The sequence below is a fragment of the Oryx dammah genome, unplaced genomic scaffold, assembly GCF_014754425.2.
Source record: "Oryx dammah isolate SB20612 unplaced genomic scaffold, SCBI_Odam_1.1 HiC_scaffold_20, whole genome shotgun sequence".
Lineage (NCBI taxonomy): Eukaryota > Metazoa > Chordata > Mammalia > Artiodactyla > Bovidae > Oryx > Oryx dammah.
This window is the reverse complement of record NW_024070204.1, coordinates 57,399,006-57,418,559: the sequence shown is the minus strand read 5'-3', so window position 1 is coordinate 57,418,559 and position 19,554 is coordinate 57,399,006. Positions and strand designations below refer to the sequence as shown.

Genomic DNA, 19,554 nt, shown 5'->3' with positions numbered 1-19,554 from the left:
ATCATTTCCATCAGAATATAAACTTTCTCCCTTCTTAAAAAATCAAAACCAGTAACTAATTACTCTTGCCATACTACTACCCACCCTTTCCCCCACTGAACTAGTGCCTACTTTTTTTGTCTCCCTTTTGCTGGAAAATTTTTTGAAAGAATTGTCTATACTTGCTTTCTGCAGTTCCTCTCCTCTTCTTTCTTAAACTCACCTCAGATAGGCCTTTGCCTCCATCTCTCCACTCATACTGGTCTCGTCAAGGTCGTCAGTGATTTCTGTGGGATGCAGTTCAAAAGGTCAGTTTTCAGGCTTCATCTCACTTGTTAGCAGTCTCTGGTGAAATTGATGATGGCTCCCTCATTCCTTCTCCCCTCCTCCCTTATGCTTTATTCACTTGGCTTCCAGGATACCTCATACTCTTCTTGGTTTTCTTCTGATCTCATTGAATGCTCTTTCTCTGTCTCCTTTGCTGATTCCTCTTCTTTTCCCTGACCTGGAATATACTAGGAATATACTGGTAGCTCAGCTGGTAAAGAATCTGCCTGCAATGCAGGAGACCCTGGTTCGATCCTGAGTTGGGAAGATCCCCTGGAGAAGGAAGAGGCTACCCATTCCAGTATTCTTGGGCTTCCCTGGTGGCTCAGCTGGTAAAGAATGTGGCTGCAATGTGGGAGACCTGGGTTTGATCCCTGGATATATCCAGGGCCCAGTGCTTGATCTTCTCTTCATTATCTGCACTCACTTCGCTGGTGTTATAGTTCAGCCTCTTGGCTTTAACTATCCTTTTTTTATATATTGATATCTATCAAATGTAAAACCTCAGCCCAGACTTTTCTTCTGAACTCCAGGCTTCTACATCCAGCTGCCTACTAGCTATCTTCATTTGTATGTCTAACAGGCATCTCAAGTTGAATATTTCCAAAACTGAACTCCTGATCCTCCCACCCAAAATCTGTTCTATTTCACAACTTCCCTAACTCAGTTCCCTAATTCCATCTTTTCAGTTGCTTAGGCTAAAAGTTTTCTTATCATTGTGAACTCTTCTCTTTCTCTTAGACTCTGCATCTAATTATTCAATAAATCCTGTTGGCTGTCCCTTGCAAATATATCTTGACATTTTCCCACCTCCACCAGTATTAACAATGGATAGAACTAAGTACTTATATACAGTGATGGCCTCTAACTAGTCTGCTTCTACATTTGCTGCTTTGACTCTTCTTAATGCAGCCACCAGTGATCCTTTAAAACAGACTGTCAGATCTATGTCAGTTCAAAGACTCCTCTTTCTCACTTGGCTTTAGTCAAATTAGCTTTCTCACTCTGAATGCACCAGATCCTCTTTCCTAAAGACTTTTGCAGGGACTTCTCTGGCGGTCCAGTGGTTAAGACTTTACCTTCCCCTGCAGGGGTTGTGGGTGGATCCCCGGTTTGGAAGCTGGGGCCAAAAAACCAAAACATAAAACAGAAGCAGTGTTGTAACTAATTCAACAAAGACTTTAAAATGGTCCATATCAAAATAAATAAATAAAGACTTTTGTGACGTCTGTTTTCTCTGCCTAGCATGTTCTTCCCCTAGATAATGGTAATATCCCCATCTCCAGGTCCTCTTTTCTGAATGAGGCCTTTGCTGAGCACTCCATTAAACCCGGAGCCCGCTTCCCTCCTCTGCCTTCTGCATTCCCGTCCTTTTTGCCCTGTTCTACTTTTTATTATTTTTTATTTACAGTCTTCTTCTCCATGTTCCAGTGGAATGATAGCGCCAAGAGGTCAGGAGTTTTTTCTGTTCACTGATATACAAAAAGGGCCTTAAAAAGGGCCTGAGACATGATAGGTGCTCCATAAATATTTGCTGAATTGAAGTGATGAATCAAATCCAGTGATCCTGGGCATCCTAGTTGGTCTGTATCTTAATTTCTAATAGGTGGAATTCTTTTCCCCTTCATCTAATAGATGTGTCAAAAGAATCAGAATTGGTGATGGCAGGTGTTTGGCATATGGAAGCTTTAGTATAAGGTGCTTCATAGATGGGATGTGGTATCATTGAATAGAATTCTTTGCTTGTCCTTATCATCATCAGTATCAGACTCTTACTGTTTGGTGTAAGAGTTGAGCAAACGTGTATACAAAAGTTCTCTAGATTTTTATGATTTATTCCTGAAAGGAGGACCATATGTAATAATCCCTGTTTCATAAATGAGAATCTTGAGGTAAAAGTGAGATAAATTCTTGTACCCAGGTTATTAGATTTTTATTTTCTGGATTAATAATGATGATGAGGGTCCTGAGTTCCAAGGCTGTGGTGGCTTATTTTTTTTTTTACTAAATCATATGTCTCTCTAAATATGTGTTAATGTTGAACACTAAACATTTTGGCAGCAAATTTACTTATTAAAACAACTGTGCTTACTTTAATGTGGAATCTAAAACAGTCAAATGCGTAAAAACAGAGAGTACAGTGGTGGTTGCCAGTGCTGGGGTAAGAGTAAATGGGGAAGTAATGGTCAAAGGGCACAACGTCTCAGCTATACTAGACAAATAAGTTCTGGAGATCTATTCAGCAGATTTGGTAAGAGGGTCAGCCATAAAAAGGAACAAGTTTGAGTCAGTTCTAGTGAGATGAATGAACCCTGTTGTACAGAGTGAAGTAAGTCAGAAAGAGGAAAATAAATGTTGCATATATATATGGAGCTTAGAAAAATGGTACTGATGACTCTATTTGCAGGGCAGGAATAGAGACACAGACGTGAACAGACTTGTGGACACAGCAGAGGAGGAGGAGAGGGTGGGACGAACTGAGAGAGTAGCGTTGAAACATGTATATGTAAAATAGATATGTAAAATAGACAGCTAGTGGAAAGTTGCTATATAACACAGGGAGCTCAACCTGGTGCTCTGTGACAACATAGCGGGGTGGGATGGGGTTGGGAGTGGGAGGGAGGTTCCAGAGTGAGGGGACATGTGAATACTTTTGGTTGATTGATGTTGTTGTATGGCAAAAACCAACACAATATTGTAAACCAGTTATCCTCTAATTAGAAATAAATTTTAAAAGTTTGATAAGAGGGTAGATCTTATGTTAAGTGTTCTTAACACACACAGACACACCAGTAAAGGGGACAAGCTCATTAAAATGTGCACTTTCTTACATGTCAATCATGCTTCAGTAGAGTGGTGTAAAAACAAGCAATTGTGTTTGTCTGCCTCCTTCTATTAAGGGTAAGCTTCATGGTGGGAATTGGGATTTTTGTGCTAACTGTTGTATCTCTGCCACCTTATAAGAGCACCTTGCACATAGTAGGTGCTTGGTAAATTTGCATACCTAAATGAGTTTTTAAAAGCCAAACTATCTTCACCTAAGTAAGTACATCAGGATAATATTTAGTGGTTCCTAAATGCCAGAGACTATTTCTCTTACTATTTTTAATCATATTGAGAATTCTATTTTTCACATTTAAAAAAATAGTTTTTTAAAGTTTTATTCAAGATATTGGTAATGGGGAATATGTTGTTAATGATTTGCTTAAAAAAGAATATGATGTAATACACATATTGAGAAATTATATTCTAGGTAACATTTTTCTTAAAGTGAAGAAAAAGAAGCCACGTTGTCTTCCCTCAGTAGCTGGTCTATAAACAGAAATCTCTGTGCAGCTGAACCATTTATTTTTCCTTATGTTCTGTGATCAAAATGCTGAATTACCACAGATTGCAGAGTGCAGATTTCTACCAGAAAAAAAAAGTTTCTTATTTTAGATTGCTAATTTTTTTTTCACTATTAAAATTTATTTCAAGTTGCAATTCAGTGCTTGGAGACAGTTTTTAAAATCAGTGCAGAAGATACACATCTAGCAGTTTCACAGCCTTTGACAGAAATGTTCACAAATTCCTTCTGTAAGGTAAGCTCTCATCCTTTTCTCATTAGTATGGGATTATCTAAGTGTGACTACAATATTATGTTGGATTGTTAATATTTGAGGGGCCAGGCTTAGGCAACTAACTTCTTCCTGGGTATAAATAAGATAGTTAGTCCACATGGATATGATTTGGGACCTAAAAATGTAACTTTACTGTGCATTAGATTTTCATATTAGTAACTCTACTCATCCTCACCTTCTTTTATATTTAATGATATATCTTAATTGACTTCTTAAGTCTTTTGTAGTATTTGGGTGTTTTTAAATTTCTGACATCTGAATTAATGTTCCCCTAAAATGTGAAATACAAATTAAAAATAAAAATCTTAATGTTTAGGAAGAAACTATATAAAAAAGGCATCATCATTCTGAGACAGATTTTTATCAAATTTGGCCATTAATGGGGCTCTTTAAACAGGAAAAGGTTCTGTGGTCAGTGTGCAAAACCAAGACTGAAAGCCAAGGATGCTGATCTCTGCTCTCTGGGGCTGTTTACATGCTCTCTGGTTTCTGACCTTTTCAGGAAATATGGATGATAAGATTGAAAAATCTTAAGGTTGGTGAGTTTAGGGCCCCAGCAGGACCTCCCATGTGAGTTTTCATTACATTTTGGTGCCACGTGAATCTCTTTTTAGTATTCTCACTGTGTATTCAAGCTTCACTACAGATTGAGGAACTCAGAAGAGGAGCTGAAACATGCAGGCTGTCTTCAGCCTGGCAGGGACATTGCTGAGAATACCACACACACTGTTTCTAGAATTCACTGGGAAGAGGTCCTTAGAGTTGCATTGAAAATGGTGATTTGGCAGTAAGCTGCTCCCTCCTTTTATACTTGGGAAAAGGACAATACAGTTACCCATTAATTCATCAAATAGGTGAATCCCAGTCATCTGAGGAGATGTGAGGCACTAGTGGCATGCCTCCGTGGTGCTGTTCTTCTCTTTGGCTTCTGTGGTTCTTTCACTGTCTGGGCTCACGTCCTCCTCTGGGAGCCCTATTTCAGAGGCTGGCCATGGCAGCAGCAGGGCTGGCCTTTACTCCCACGTGCAGAAGAGGCTTGTGCTTGAGACAGGGCTTGGATTTGCTCACTCTTTTTGCTCCTGTCGTCACTGACTAGTACTGAAGAGATCAAAACTATTTTTCTTCCCGGGAAACTCAGATTGATTTTTATACTGTTTGAATAGAGCTCTTTTCTTTCTTTCTTTTTTTTTTTTCTATTTCTGATTGGATTTACTTGTAAAAATTTGTTGCTTACTATTTTAAATATATAGTTTCTTAAAACTGGCTCCAGAGTATATCTACATGGGGTTATTATCAGTCCTTTCACAGTCCTATTAACAGGTATGACTTATTGTGTAGGTGTCTGTTAGCAGGGTATGGCAAAGAAAGTCTAAAACTGGTTTGAAGCAGCAAGACTGTTAGAATTACAGAAATCATTGCCATTCCAATTGTACTTGGTTGTTATGTTGGGCAGTTTATTTTTAGGATACTGCTTTCCTCCCCAATTAAGTTTACATACTAAGTGGATTCTCTCCTTCTATATAAAGTAGATAACACTTGTCCTCACGTTGTGGACTGCTCAAATGTTTTCATGAATATGAGAATTAATTCCCAAAGTTGTGAAACTGTGGCAATTTCATTAAAATCATTCAGAAGGATTTAGAAGACAGAATGGACTATAACCCATTTTTCAATATGCCATTTTTTGACCCCCCAAAGTCACTTTTTCATACATAAACTGCCTAGGCTTGTTAGGAAATCTGAAATAGAAGGAACTCTAAAAGCAAATACTGCAGGGCAGCAGTGCATCTTTGAACTACACTTATATCCTGAGTAGCTGAAACAGTCAATTTTAAATAGTGAGCTCTCCTTATTAATGTTCCTATATGATTCTGTACTTTTTTATTTTAATACTTTACTTAGAAAAACTGATTGATAAAGATTAAAAAGCATAAGAACAACTTACATGCCTCATAGTGATTTTGTACCTGTGAAGATTTGTGTATATTTAACAAAGTATATTTCCAGTGTTAGAGCTATCAAGTTTATTGCCATTTTAGTCAAAACAAAGGTAATGGTGAATTTATTTTAAATATGATACATAGGTATATTGACTCCAAATTATGCCTTTTTGAAAATTATAAACATTTATGAACTTCAGAGTCAAGTTTAAAAACAACACAATTTGAAAAGAATCTTTCAAAAATGGAAAAATACATTGTGTTCCTATTACCACTCAAGACATTTCTAAATTTTTATTTAGTTTTCATAAGCACTTTGGTTTGAACTTTATTATTGTAAAAGAGATTTGAGGATGATAGTAGGTGCTAAAAGCAGGAATCTTATACTGTTTTTTATCTCACGAGGAATTTATGACCATTGTTTTAAAAAGTTTAAACAATATGGAATGATATAAAGAAGAGACTGAAAATCTTACTTCCAAATATTCCTACTGTTAACTTTTTGTGTGTACCTTACCATTCTTTGATTTTCAGCCAGCATGTGTATGAATATTTTTGCATATATTTAAATAACAGGGTCATATTATAAATGCTTTATTGGTACCTGTGAATTTGACTTAGTAGGTTTTCTCTTAGAATATTAGCACTATGTTTCTGAATTTTCACTATACAATGCCTTGAACATATTTTTATTACTATTCTTTGTATATTGATTCCATTCTTTGTTCATGAAGTAGGATTTCTAGATATAGTGAAAGCAAGTAAAACAAATTGATTCATAGTTGTTCACTTTTTTTCTGGAAAAATTCCACATATTCATTTTTCTAATAAATGTATGTGAGGAGACTTTCCCCCTATTTCTTGTTAACACTGTTATTTAGATGGTAGATTTCATGACATGAAATTATAGATGATGTACTAAATAATGGTTAAGTCATTATTACTCTAACTGATAGTTCTCTGGGAAGACTTGTGAATGAAGTACGTTGTATTTTATTTAATTTCAGAATGACATTCTGCCTCTCTCAAACTCAGTGCCTGAAGATATGGGAAAAGCTGACCAGTTAAAAGATGAAGGTAAATGTTTCATAGAAAAGTTACTTATTTAGTAAAAAGTTTCTGCAGTGCTAGGGAAAGTGACTATGAACTGGTAAGATTCTGGTTTATACTGCCAAGGCTGGATTGTCATAAGTCCTCGTGGCATTTGTGAAACAGAAATGAATGTGATAGGGAAGAGGCCTGGAAATAGAGAATAGCTTGTGAAAGATCCAAGTATGGCTTGTTTCAAGAGAAGCAGATCTGTTGTGAGGAAAACTTGCAAAACAAATCACTTAAGAGGTGATTCTTGTACCTGCGTTTGCTATGTGTACTCTAGGAGCCCAAAGTCTTTATGCTAAATAAAAGACATGAAAATGGTTTTCAATATTGTTTTTAACTTTCCTGTATTTAGTGTTTTTGAGTTCATTGACATGTGTTAATGTATGTATATGGCACATAAGAGTTTATTACCTAGCATGTTTGATTACTGTGTTATTAAATTTTCTAATAGTGGCTATAGAAAGCATGAACGTGAAAGTGTTAGTTGCTCAGTCATGTCTGACTCTTTGTGACCCCATGGATTGTAGCCTGCCAGGAACCTCTGTCCATGGAATTCTCCAGGCAAGAATACTGGAGTGGGTAGCCATTTCCTTCTCCAGGGGATCTTCCTGATCTAGGGATTGAACCTGCGTCTCCCATGTTGCAGGCAGATTCTTAACCATCTGAGCCACGAGGGAAGCTATTGGAGCATCCTTGCTTTTTATAAATAAGTCAGCATTGAGAATCTGGGTTCAATTTTTCTATCATGGTCAGTTATGTTAAGCTATAGAGGCAAGCCAGGTCAGGCCTATACGATTTGCAGTAAGGAGCTGTAGGGCAGAGTCCTGATCTTCACCAGTGAATGAGAGTCAGAGAAGACCCTGTCCAATGGGCACAGAGTTATTAGGGAATTTGTAATGTTCAGAAGCTGTACAAAAATGTTTTTATTTTCTGGCCTTTTTTTTTTTTTTTTAGTTCATACTCTGAATAGGACAGTTGAGTTTTTATTTAAAAAATCAGTTGGTGTCTAAAAAGTAGATAGGAAAAAGAATATGCTTTTCCCATTTTTCAAGCATGGTTGTCTCTATTAGGTCTATAAATTACACTGTATCAGTGTTTTTAATGGCTGCATAGTGTTCCATGATACTGTGTGACCATGATTTACTTACCTAGACAGATAATTTTTTAATCCTAAGTAACACTGTCTTTGTATCTTTGTCTATATTTACTTTCACTATTGTGTGATTATCTTCTTTGGATTACATTAGAAAGTGCTGTGTTCAGTTTTCAATTTTTTATTTTCTCTAAGAAATCTTATTACTACAGTGACTTAAAATTTTAGAATTAGGACTTTCACAAATTACCCATAGAATAAAGTAACAGTCAGATCCTCATTGCTGTTTGAGTTACAGTGTTCCCCAATGACTGAATTTACTCTAGATACAAATGCATTTTCATATATTATTCTAATTGAAGCAATTTAATCTTATTTTTTTTCCTTCCCCTTAGACTTTTGTAGTGTGTGAAATCCTCAGTGATGTATAATATTATATGCTTCACTAAACATTTTGCTTTTGCAGCTCTCTTGCTTTAGCTCTAGTACTAAATGGCAAATTGAAGTTTTATTTTTTGTCCCTCACATTCACTCCATCTACATGGCAGAATGCTGGGAGTCTGCATTTCCTCGAGTTTGTTTTGATATAATGAATGTTAGTAAGTTGAGGGTTGGAAGGAGCTGCAGAGTGAGGCTTATTTACCATGGCAGCATGGGTAGACTGAATTACTTAACTGCTTTTACCTCTAACCAAAAGCTCCTATCCTTTGCTTTTCCCTAGGACCTGTCACATCTAAGCCACGTTACCCATAGAGTTAAAGCAGCTGTCATACAGATTTTGCTATTCATCTGAAAACAGATGGCTGTGGTAGACAGTCAAGCATAGTTATTCCAGGCTGCATGTTATACTTATCTGTGTTAATCAAGGTTTCTAGGCCATGGCAACCCACTCCAGTGTTCTTGCCTGGAGAATACGAGGGACGGGGGAGCCTGGCGGGCTGCCATCTATGGGGTCGCACAGAGTTGGACACGACTGAAGTGACTTAGCAGCAGCAGCAGCAGCAGCAGCAGCAGCAGCAGCTAGCTAGTACCTTCCCAGAAGGTTGCTTTCAAATATTTTTCTGTGCTTTGTTGCTGAAAAGCTGCAATAAGATCAGACAAAACCAGTAAGTGTTCATTGCTGTCATTCCCTGCCTTGTTACAGAAGTAAAGACATATCTCAAAGGGTTGTCTTGAGGAATAAAGGAGACAGGAGAGTACTGTGTCTAAGTGTGCTGTGCAGTGCCTAGTGATAGGTATCTTCACAAATATCTGTGTCCTGAGTTTTTGTATATTGAATATTTTTTGACTTGAATCTTTTTCTCGTTAATATCAGTATCTGTCTATCTAGATAGACAGATAGATACATTTTAGTATATATACACTTGATGTGGCCTATGGGAAAAGACATACTATAGGTTTTAATACAACCCAAGAGAGGTCATGCTAAGACACAAGGATCCAACAAAAAGAAAATCCACATAACCCAGAAAATTTAAATCTTTTACATAGAACAAGCTAATCTATTTAAGTACTGAGTAAAGTACTAATGTTGTTAATTTCTTACTCAATCAGAATGACTATGTAATCCTTTTCTCTTCCTTAGAGGCTTTATACTCATTTCTTATGGAAGGTGGGATTTAAATTAATTTTTTGACTTTTAAAGAAAAGCTTTTTTTATAATTAACATACCACATGGTACACTGTGACATGTATGAATTCATTGGTTTCTAGTAGATTAACAGAGTTGTGTATCCATCACCACAACTAAAGAACGTTTTTGTCATCCCAAAGAGAAATCATGTAGAAATCACTTAATATCCATTTAGCAATCATTCTTTATATCCATTTCTGCTTCTAAATTTGCAGTAACTTTTGTATGATTTTAGATGTCTTTCCTTTAATCTTCCTGTTCTCTGCAAATTTACATACTTCTCCCATTAAGTATGTAATGATTTGTTACAAAAAAAAGGCTAATAGGAGAGCTTCTAGTTTAGAAATAACTGGAAGAAATAATAGAGGCTTTTGTTATATAAATCCTTCCTTCTAATCCCAGTGTTTTAAAAGTTTCCATTTTTGAGAATCGGTGAGAATGGGTTATTATAAGTGAGCATACTGCTTTTTTTCTGTTTAATGGAATACAGAAGATAGCCACAGGAAATCCCTTATTTTGCTGAGCAGTTGTTAATGTAGCTAAATTGTTGCCAGATGTATCTACAGATGTCCTTCCTGAAGATCAGTATCCTGTGGGTTAGCTGTGGTATCTGAAATGCTGTCTTTCTAGAAATTAATCTCCCATAATCTCCTTTAGAAAAGAATCTATCTCTGGAAAGGATAACACATAAAAAAAATATTATCTGCCAATAACATATTGACACAGTTAGTTTTTCTAGCTTACCCCCACAGCATGTTCTGAAGGCTTGCTCACTAGCAGGTGTATGTTTTGACAGGGAAGGAATGGAGAACCAGGTCCAGACTGAGATAGTGATTGTAGAGGGTGGTCCACCTGGAAGGAGATTGGGCAGCTCTAAAAGGGAAGAGGGAGATGAAGATAAGGAAAGTGAGAAGAGATTAGATTTTGCCAAGAGATAATCATTTACTGTAGCATTTACTCACTTATTGAAGTCTGGTTTTATAAGATATTCAAACATTAATATTTTTGAAAGAACTCTGCAGTTCAAAATCATTCAAACACATTGAAGGCTAAGGAGTATCAGCTCTATGCTGCTGCTGCTGCTAAGTCGCTTCAGTCGTGTCCAACTCTGTGCAACACCACAGACGGCAGCCCACCAGGCTCCCCCATCCCTGGGATTCTCCAGGCAAAAACACTGGAGTGGGTTACCATTTCCTTCTCCAATGCATGAAAGTGAAAACTGAAAGTGAAGTCGTTCAGTCATGTCCTACTCCTAGCGACCCCGTGGACTGCAGACTACCAGGCTCCTCCGCCCATGGGATTTTCCAGGCAAGAGTACTGGAGTGGGGTGCCATTGCCTTCTCCATCAGCTCTATAGTACTATATAAAATTTATCTCCAGTGTGACTGAAAAATGATGTTATTGTCCTTCATATTACTGTAATTTTTTATGATTAAAATGTATCTTCCAGGCTTTACATTTTTCCCTGTATATTGTACTTACTGTACCTGTTGATTACTTTGTTTTAGGCAATAATCACATGAAAGAAGAAAATTATGCTGCTGCAGTGGATTGTTACACACAGGCGATAGAATTGGATTCAAATAATGCAGTTTATTATTGTAACAGGTAAACTAGCATGATTGTGGCAGGTTTACAGTTCTTAAACATTTACATTAATAGCTCCGAAGGAGTCTTTTATAGCTCTGTAAAATTTGTTTTTTTTTTATTTAGAAAACTTTGAAAGTTTAGAAACATATAAAGAAGGGAGAAAATAAACTCATAAATTTACCACTTACAGGCAACTGCTGTTACTAATAACCTTTTGGCATATGTTGTTTGATGTAAGTGTAATCAATTTCAGGTTCATCTTTTATTCACTGGGCATATCACAAACATGTCCTTAGTTTATTTAAATCCTTCATAAACATTACTTAAATAGATATGAATTAGTCTCCTATTACTTCCTAATCTTTTTTATATTTCCAGTACCTTTCATTGTGGCTGGCAAACAAACAGGACTATTTTTTAATAAATGGATGAATGTACCTTACTTTGCTTAACTCTTGACCTACTGATGGACATTGAAATTGTCCATTTTCTCCCAGTACTATACAGCTACAATGAACATCTTTATTTCTAAAATTATTTTCTGGATTTAAGATTTTCTCGACTTTGGATCTATCCTTGGAAATGTACTCAGTTGGTCTAACAATATATAAAAGTATGGAAAATGTTAAAAAATTTGTTGATGCTAATTTCAAAATTATTTCAGCTTCTTTGAAAATATTTGAAAATTCTTTTCCTCCCCTAGGATATATGAATGTGTCTGTTTTTATTACACCCTTATCAGCACTGTGTATTTGAATTAGTATTTATTATTACTAATTTAATATTACTCTTGTTTTACATTTTATTACTGGTGAGGCTGGACATTTTTCAAATGTTGGCCATTTGTGGGTTTCCCCCCCTCTAAATTATCTATTTGTATCTGTGGCAGGCCTCAGGCTGTTTGACCTCAGATTTGATTCTTTCCTTCTCTGCTCTTTCCTTTTTCACAAGGGTTTGACCACTATGGTCTGCAATTCCTAGGCTCCTTTCACACCTCTGTGTTCAGTCATGCAAGTTACTGGCAGGAAATGGAGAGCAGAAGGAAGGGAGAAGGGAAAGAGAAGTCCCCTCTTTTTCCACCAGGGGCTTCATCTAGCAGAGGCTGCTTCTCTTCCCTGTCTCCTGAGCCCACCTAAGATGTCTGCTATGGTCCCAGCTTGTGCCAGGTGACATTGGGTTTTGGGCTGTGTACTCTGTTCAGTCTTAGTGATGGTAGTGGCTTCCTGCTGTTGCTAATCTCTGGATTCCTGCACAACACCCTGTTAGGTATCTCAGCTCTTCTATTAGCTATGCAATGAATTCCCTGCACTAAATTATTTTCTTTTAGATATTAAAATTCCAATAGAACTTTCTGCAGTGATGGAAATGTTCTGTATCTGCATTGTCCAGGAGAGTAGCCACTAATTACAGTAGCTGTTGAGCAATGGGAATGTGGCTAGTGCAATGGAGAAACTAACATTTTAATGGTTAATTAATTTAAGACCAAGAGTTGGACATGACTGAGCAACTGAACTGAACTGAATTTAAGATGAGTTTAAATTAATTTAAATTTAAATAGTCATATGTGACTGGTAGTCTGTGTTATGTTGTCTGGGCCTCCCTGGTGGTTCAGATGGTAAAAGAATCTGCCTGCAATGCAGGAGAACCAGATTTGAACCCTGAATTTAATTCAGATGACCATTATCTACTACTGTGGGCAAGAATCGTTTAGAAGAAATGGAGTAGCCCTGACAAGTCAGCAAAAGAGTCCAAAATGCAGTACTTGAGTGCAATCTCAAAAACAACAGAATGATCATGGTTCATTTCCAAGGCAACCATTCAACATCAAAGTAATCCAAGTCTATGACCCAACCACTAATGCTGAAGAAGCTGAAGTTGAACAGTTCTGTGAAGACTGACAAGACCTTCTAGAAGTAACACCAAAAAAAAAAAAAGATGTCCTTTCATCATAGGGGGCTGGGGTGCAAATGTAAGAAGTCAAGAGATACCTGGAATAATAGGCAACTTTGGCCTTGGAGTACAAAATGAAGCAGGGCAAAGGCTAACAGAAATTTTGCCAAGAGAACACACTGGTCATAGCAAACACCCTCCTCCAAAAACACAAGAGACAGCTCTACACATGGTCAATATCAAATGGTCAGTACCAAAATCAGATTGATTTTATTTGTAGCCAAAGATGGAGAAGCTCTATACAGTCAGCCAAAACAAGACCTGGAGCTGGCTGTGGCTCAATTCATGAGCTCCTTGTTGCAAAATTCAGACTTAAATTGAAGATAGTAGGAAAAACCACTGGGCCTTTCAGGTATGACCTAAATCAAATCCCTTATGATTATACAGTGGAGGTGACAAATAGATTCAAGGGATTATATCTGATAGACAGAGTGCCTAAAGAACTATGAACGGAGGTTCGTAACATTGTACAGGAGGGGGTGACCAAAACCATCCATAAGAAAAAGAAATGCAAGAAGGCAAAGTGGCTGTCTGAGGAGGCCATACAAATAGCTGAAAAAAGAAGTGAAAGGCAAAGGAGAAAGGGAAAGACATACCCAAGTGAAAGCAGAGTTCCAGAGAAGAGCAAGGAGAGATAAGAAAGCCTTCTTAAGTTAACAATGCAAAGAAATAGAGGAAAGCAATAGAATGAGAAGGACTAGAGATCTATTCAAGAAAATTGGAGATATCAAGGGAACATTTCATGCAAAGATGGGCACAATAAAGGACAGAAATGGCAAGGACCTAACAAGCAAAGATATTAAGAAGAGGTGGCAAGGATACACAGAAGAACTATATTCTGTTTTTTTTTTTTTTTTGATGTCTGATCTTATTTGTTTGTTACTCTTAGAACATCTCATTTTTGACTGGACTCAGACTTAGAAGTGCTCAGAGAGGACAGCCTCCGTCTCTTGGCAATCTGTTCCTGCCGTTTTCCTTTGGCCTCCTTCATTCTCTTGGCCAAAAGTTTAGCATATTCTGCAGCCTCTTCTTTATTTTTCTTAGTACGCTCTTTCTGCAGCGCAACATGCCAGCGTTTGTGTTGCAGAACTTGTGGAGTCACGAGACGCTGAATCTTGGGTACTTTAATCCTAGGTTTCTTTGTTTAGGGGCTTTTGCACAACATATTGGCGGACATCATCTTCTTTAGAGAGACTGAAAAATTTGCAGATTCTGCTAGCTCTTTTGGGACCCAGGCAATGAGGCACTGTAGTATCCATGAGTCCAGGAATATCCTTCTCCCCTTTTTTCATGATGACCAAATTGAGAACACTCAGACTGGCATCCACAATGCAACCCTGTACAGATTTGTGCTTTCTCTCTCCAGTCCTCCTTGGTCTGTAACAGGAATGCCCCTTACTCAGTAGCAGGCGAACTTGGCCCTGGGTCAAGACACCCTGCTTCATGGGGAAACCCTGCTGATCGTTCCCACCCTTGATTCAGACCACATAACCCTTCCATTCTTCATTCAGAGCGTCAGCAGCAACTTCTGTGGCCATATGCTTCTCATAGAAGGTACGAAGTTTTAGTTCATCGTCCACTTCATTGAGCTTCTGGCAGCCAGTGGCTGGGAAAGAGATGTTTAGTTTCATTCTGAAGCAGCTGACAGAGGCGCCACGAAAAAAAGAGCTAAAAAGTTCTTAATGACCCCGATAACCACGATGGTGTGGTCATTGCCTTCTCTGCCTGGGCCACCTTAAATTGTTGTTGTTGTTCTTGTATTGTCCAGCATTTATAGTTACCTTTGGGAGAGTTGGATCCATAAGGAATTTCATCTGGCCATACTGAAAGCCTACATTTTCTCTCTCCACAAAAAATTAACTCTGCTTTTATTTGAATTTTATTTTTTTGTAATCAGATGACTGGACAGGTTTTCATTTAGCATATGAAATCTTCAAGTAAATACATGTAATACTGTCACAGAATGTTATGACCAGATATAAATGTTAATGGAAAATAGATTATTTATAGAGCTCAGTAAGGCATATACTCTTAACCATAAATATGATGAATTGGAGGCAAAATAATTTATTTTTAATGAGATTACCATTTGTTAATATTTGTATGTTCACTAGTTCTGTAACAGGAGGAATTCTTGACAATTCCCATCTTGCATTTCATTTAATTATTGTTAAATTGAGATGAATAATTATGCTCCTTTTTTGCATTTGAGTAGTATCTTCTTCCTTGAGAAGTTCAGTAATAGCATATGAAGTTTAATATTAAATAATTAGAAAACTTTATTTGTATTTTTATTACAAATATGAAAGCTTTAGGATTTTTTTAGACTCTGGTGGCTATAAATATCTCAGTAGCCTGTAGTCTTGCCAACTACTCCTTGCCATTTTTCTCAGCTAGCTGACTGCCAGAAGTTGGAAGCTCAGAATAGCATATCTAAATCTTTCTTCTGATATTCATTTTCACAGTTTATTATTAATCAAAATATTGTTTACATGTTAAACTTGCTAGAATGAACCAAAGTTTACTTTTTAATAAAAGTGACTTTTTTTTATATGTTAGAAAACAATCATTTCTTAAGCATGTCTTTGTTTTCTAGACTTAATTGTCTATTTGGGGCCTTTTAGGATTCTAATGCAGAGAAGGCAATGGCACCCCACTCCAGTACTCTTGCCTGGAAAATCCCATGGACGGAGGAGCCTGGTAGGCTGCAGTCCATGGGGTCACGAAGAGTCGGACACAAATGAGCGACTTCACTTTCACTTTTCACTTTCATGCATTGGAGAAGGAAATGGCAGCCCACTCCAGTGTTCTTGCCTGGAGAATCCCAGGGACGGGGGAGCCTGGTGGGCTGCCGTCTGTGGGGTTGCACAGAGTCGGACACGACAAGCAACTTAGCAGCAGCAGGATTCTAATGATGCTTAAGGCTCAGCTCGGATACCAGGAAAACATGAGTCTTTTCTTGAAAACTTATGATTTTGTTTTACTTTTTTGTCTATATTCCTAGCACTTACCATGATGTATAACACTTACATAAGTTTTTCATATATGTTCTGCCTTGTAGTTATATGCATGCATGCATGTTCAGTCACTTCAGTTGTGTCTGACTCTTTGCGATCCTATGGACTGTAGCCCACAAGGCCCCTCTGTCCATGGGATTCTCCAGGCAAGAATACTGGCGTGGGTTTCCATGTCCTCCTCCAGGGGATTTTCCCAACCCAGGGATCGAACTAGCATCTCCTCTGTCTCCTGCATTGCAGGTGGATTCTTTACCACTGAGCCACCAGGGAAGCCCCAATTATATGCATACTTGTTTACTCAGCTGAGGGGCAGATATTGTATCTTGTATCTATTTGTATTCCCTCTAGTACTCAGCACTGTACCTCACCAGAGTTTAGCCAGTTTTTGTCGGATGCATGGAAGACATAGAAGAAATATAAGGAATTTCCAGTAATGTTGTAGTGACCAGACACACTTAGATTAACACTTGTGTACATAAAACAGCAAATGATTTACAGGTCTAAAACATTTCCAAGTACTTTATAATATGAAATGGTATTTCATATGAAACTAGCTAGTTTTCTGTTTTCCATCCCTGAAGAGTACAGATCTTTCTCAACTTGTGATGTTACATCCCAATAAACTTGGAAATGTCATAAGTTGAAGATGCATTTAATACACCTAATTTACTGACCCATTTTAGTCTGGCCTACCTTAAACATGCTCAGAACACTTTTATCAGTCTCACAGTTGGGTAGACTCAGACAAAGCCTATTTTATAGGAAAAGTGTTGAGTGTCTTGTGTAATTTATTGAATACTGTACTGCAAGTGATAAGTAGAATGATTGCATGGGTACAGAATGGTTGTAAGTTTATCAGCTGTTTACCCTCATGACCACAGGGTTGACTGGGAGCTGAAGCTCACTGTCACTGCCCAGGGTTATGAGGGAGTTTCATATCACATATCACTATCCCAGGAAAGGATCAAAATTCAAAATTTGAAGTATGGTTTCTACTGTGTGGGTATTGCTTTTGTCCCACTGTAAAGTCAAAAATTGTAAACCATGGTAAATCAGGGGCCATCTGTATTCTTACAGGTCTTTTTGTTTGTACAGCCTCATGGCTAAGTACATTACCTTACCCAGAGTTGTTTCATGTTTTGGGGATGGATACCTGGTTGAATGACTGAAGCAATAAATGAAATTAAAATATTGGAAAAGAGAAGGAGCATGATGGAAAAAAATTATCAGGAAGGCCTCTCATGTGATGGGAATTTGAGTTGAAGGTGGATTTGATGGACAGGTAGAACAAGGGTAAACAGAGGAGAGGGGAATGTATTTTATGTCGGAGAGCATAGTTTAACAGGAAAATTAGAAAGCATCAGGTTGTTGTACCAAGGAATGCTTAGAGACAGCATGAGCTCCCAGGAAGATGGAAACAGAGACCACATTGTTATACGTTTTGTTTTCTTCCACCTCCATAAGCAGGATGTAGTCATTAGGTTCCCTGGGACTTGGAATTAAAATTTCAGGAAGGAGAAGGAGCACGGTGGAGAAAATTTATCTGGAAGGCCTCTCACTTGATGGGAATTTGAGTTGAAGGTGGATTTGATGGTTTGTTGAACTTGGAGTTGAATCTCACTTAAGCCACTAACTAGCTGTGTGACCTTGGGTAGCCTTACTAAACCGTTTTGAGCCTCAATCTCATTGGAAAAGACTCTCATGCTGGGAGGGATTGGGGGCAGGAGGAGAAGGGGACGACCGAGGATGAGATGGCTGGATGGCATCACTGACTCTATGGATGTGAGTCTGAGTGAACTCTGGGAGTTGGTGATGGACAGGGAGGCCTGGTGTGCTGTAGTTCATGGGGTCACAAAGAGTTGGACACGACTGAGCGACTGAACTGAACTGATCCTCACTTGTAAAATAGAGGTAATACTAACCATTTCATAGAGTAGTTACATATATATAGTTATAGGCTTTCAATATTTGTTTCTTTCAAAAACAGTGTAATTCCTAGATGTAAGAATAGGTTTTTGCTATAACATATATATATATAATATACAGTATGTGAAATGTTAGATACCTGTAAATTTTTTTCTGCCTATTTTTTCCTATAAAAGAGCACAAGTTATATTCATGCTCTTGCTTTAACAAGGTAATGAAAGTGAGCGTGTCTGAAAACATGATGATGCCAGCTGCTTTGTTCTGCTGGAGTTTCTTTAGTTATGCCCTGATAATCAGACAGCAGGTCCAGAGAGAGCAGACCACATTGTTATTCAGTTCAGACACTGATGTGTTTGGCTGCATCTCACAGAAGATTCAAATATAGCCTGATTTCTGTTTCCTTTCCTACTTGCAGATTCAGACGCCTCTCCTCTTTCTATTGTGAACTGCACAAATCTTTCATCTCAGCTTGCAGTTTGTGATCTAAAGCTCAAGCTATCAGTATTGAAATACAGTCACACTCTTTCTTTCTGCCCATTCTTTCTTTCTGGGTCTGATTCTCTGTGCTGTATTCCCTGTTACCAGTATCTGAAGGTAAGTATCAGGGAATCTTCCTCTTTCTTTTGTTTTATCATACACCTCCCAAGCAGCTCATTTGCTCCTTCCTTCATTTGCATCCAAATTCTTAACTTTTGCTAAACTAGTACACTAGTAACTGCAGTTGGCTTCCCATTTCCATTCTCTACTCCAGTCTTCTGCCAAAAGGATTGTTCTAAAATATGAAATTAATCATCCAACTCTTGCTTTGTGTTTACTAGTTCCAAATTACCAACATGATTAAATTTGTGCTTCTCTGAATGGTGCTTCAGGTCTTTTATAGTATAGGCTCTCTCTTTTCTTTTAACTTTATTATCCTCACTTTTCTTACCCATCCTTCTTCTTTATTCTCTATGCACATGTAATGTGAAATTTACTGACTTCCTAAAAATGCTATGTTGGGATATCTCTGCATGCTTTTATGTGCTCCTTCCTCTGCATAGGATATTTCCTGCCTTATGTAATTGGTCAAATGCTAGTCATCCTTCAGGACCCTGTTAGATGTTGCATATTTTGGGAAGACTTTTCTTAATTTCTTCTCTCCTCAACCTCCCCTTCTCTGCCATGGCCTATGGAGTGGTGCTGTCCAATATGGTAGCTCCTAGCCACATTTGGCTATGCAAATATAAATTAATTACAATTAGTAAAATAAAATATACAGTTCCTTAATTGCACTAACATGTTCAAATGTTCTTTAGTCATATGTGGCTAGGGACTTCTGTATTGGGCAGCACTTATCTATTATAGAAAGTTCTATTAGACAGAAAGAACTTGTCTATTACAG

General features: G+C 37.7%; 1 protein-coding gene and 1 pseudogene across 1 annotated transcript in view; one reads left to right on the top strand and one right to left on the bottom strand.

Moving 5' to 3' along the window:
* The window catches only part of SGTB (small glutamine rich tetratricopeptide repeat co-chaperone beta), a 43,111-nt gene that overhangs the window by 5,253 nt on the left and 18,304 nt on the right, over positions 1-19,554 (top strand). Inside the window, exons 3-5 of the mRNA XM_040262619.1 lie at positions 3,784-3,887; positions 6,874-6,943; positions 11,199-11,298. Of these exons, the coding sequence (XP_040118553.1) occupies positions 3,784-3,887; positions 6,874-6,943; positions 11,199-11,298 (274 nt within the window). The remainder of the gene's footprint in view (positions 1-3,783; positions 3,888-6,873; positions 6,944-11,198; positions 11,299-19,554) is intronic.
* LOC120879591 lies at positions 14,112-14,872 on the bottom strand (annotated as a pseudogene).